The following is a 1,729-nucleotide window of genomic DNA, read 5'->3' as shown; positions in this document are numbered from 1 at the left end:
GTCAAAGTTCACTTATACCAAAAAGGGTTCATGCCAAATTACAAGGTTTGGACATTTCATGGTGAAGAAATGCCTTCTACCTCCACTGCTCATGAAAATCGACCTGCATCAGGTTTGAATACTATTGTACATACATCTGAGATAGATCAATTTACCTACATGCAAGAGATGGTAAACGATGCTATTGGTCGACATGCTGAACAAGAACCAAACGATAGTCGTGATGAAGAGTNTCCAAATGAANGCACTNAGANGTTTTACAATCTCTTGGCTGAGGCAAACCAACCTGTATTTGAAGGTTCATCTGAGTCAAAATTGTCAGTGTGCATAAGACTCATGGCTGGTAAATCTAATTGGAACGTTCCCAATCAAGCGGTGGACCACTTTACAAAATTGGTGTTAGATCTAACACCACCAAACAATTCTTTGCCGAAGAATTATTACGAAGCCAAAAGATGTGTTTCAAAGCTGGGATTGGAAGCGAAGAAGATTGATTGTTATGTGAATGGATGTATGCTTTTCTATGACAACGACACTAGAAAAAATGATGCATCGTTGGTGGAATGCAAGTTTTGTGGCCATCCTCGATTTCAGACATTGCATCCAGGACGGAGGCAAAAAAAACCAATTCCATTCAAGTCCATGTTCTATTTGCCGATCATTTCAAGATTACAAAGGATGTTTTCTTCAATTCAAATAGCAAAACACATGACATGGCATGATGGTAACAAAAGTGAAGGAGTGTTGCGTCATTCTTCTGACGGTGAAGCCTGGAAGCACTTCAACCGTAAACATCCATCTTTCACCAGTGATGCTTGTAACGTGAGACTTGATCTATGTTCGGATGGGTTTACTCCATACATTCAGGCGTCTGCATCACCATATTCATGTTGGCCGNTGATTGTTACCCCATATAATCTTCCACCTGAGATGTGTATGACAAAACCTTACATGTTTTTAACGTGTATAATACCAGGACCATCTAATCCTAAATCAGGGATTGATGTGTATTTAGAGCCTTTGATTGATGATTTGAAGAAGTTGTGGACCGGTATATGGACGTATGATGTATCAAGGAAGCAAAATTTTCTTATGAGGGCAGCTTTGATGTGGACTATTAATGACTTTCCAGTGTATGGCATGTTATCTGGTTGGAGCACGCATGGTCGATTAGCTTGTCCGCATTGCATGGAACACACAAAGTCATTCTTATTGACGCATGGTCGGAAAAGTTGTTGGTTTGATTGCCATAGAAGGTTCTTGCCCATTGATCACATGTTTAGGAGGAACAAAAAGGCTTTTCGCAAAGGGCAACGTGAAAAAGATATGCCACCTCCTAGGCTTAATCCATCTCAAGTTTGGAGAAGAGTTAAACATTTTCCAAAAGTCAATGAAAGTGGTATCAATAGGATTGATGGGTTCAGGAGTGGCATAACTGGACCAAGAGAAGCATTTTTGGGGATCTTCCGTATTGGAAGGATAACTTGCTGAGACATAACCTGGATGTCATGCATATAGAAAAGAATTTCTTTGACAACATTTGTAACACAATCATGAATGTTAGTGCCAAGACGAAAGATAATGAAAAGGCAAGGAAAATATTCCATTTATTCTTTGCAAATTGGAAAGAATATTCCCTCCTGCATTCTTTGATTCCATGGAACATCTTCCAATTCATCTTGCACATGAAGCATGGCTTGGTGGTCCAGTGCAATATAGGTGGATGTAT

The 1,729-nt window shown here is 39.7% G+C and overlaps 1 protein-coding gene across 1 annotated transcript; it reads left to right on the top strand.

Moving 5' to 3' along the window:
- The first annotated feature begins 30 nt into the window (after positions 1-30).
- LOC106760266 lies at positions 31-1,491 on the top strand. Its single transcript, XM_014643729.1, has one exon. It carries the CDS (start codon positions 31-33, stop codon positions 1,489-1,491), a length of 1,461 nt encoding a protein of 486 aa, XP_014499215.1.
- Positions 1,492-1,729: the final 238 nt, after the last annotated feature.

This window comes from Vigna radiata, chromosome 5, assembly GCF_000741045.1.
Source record: "Vigna radiata var. radiata cultivar VC1973A chromosome 5, Vradiata_ver6, whole genome shotgun sequence".
NCBI lineage: Eukaryota > Viridiplantae > Streptophyta > Magnoliopsida > Fabales > Fabaceae > Vigna > Vigna radiata.
Note: the sequence above shows the minus strand (reverse complement) of the source record. Positions and strands in the feature narration are given on the sequence as shown.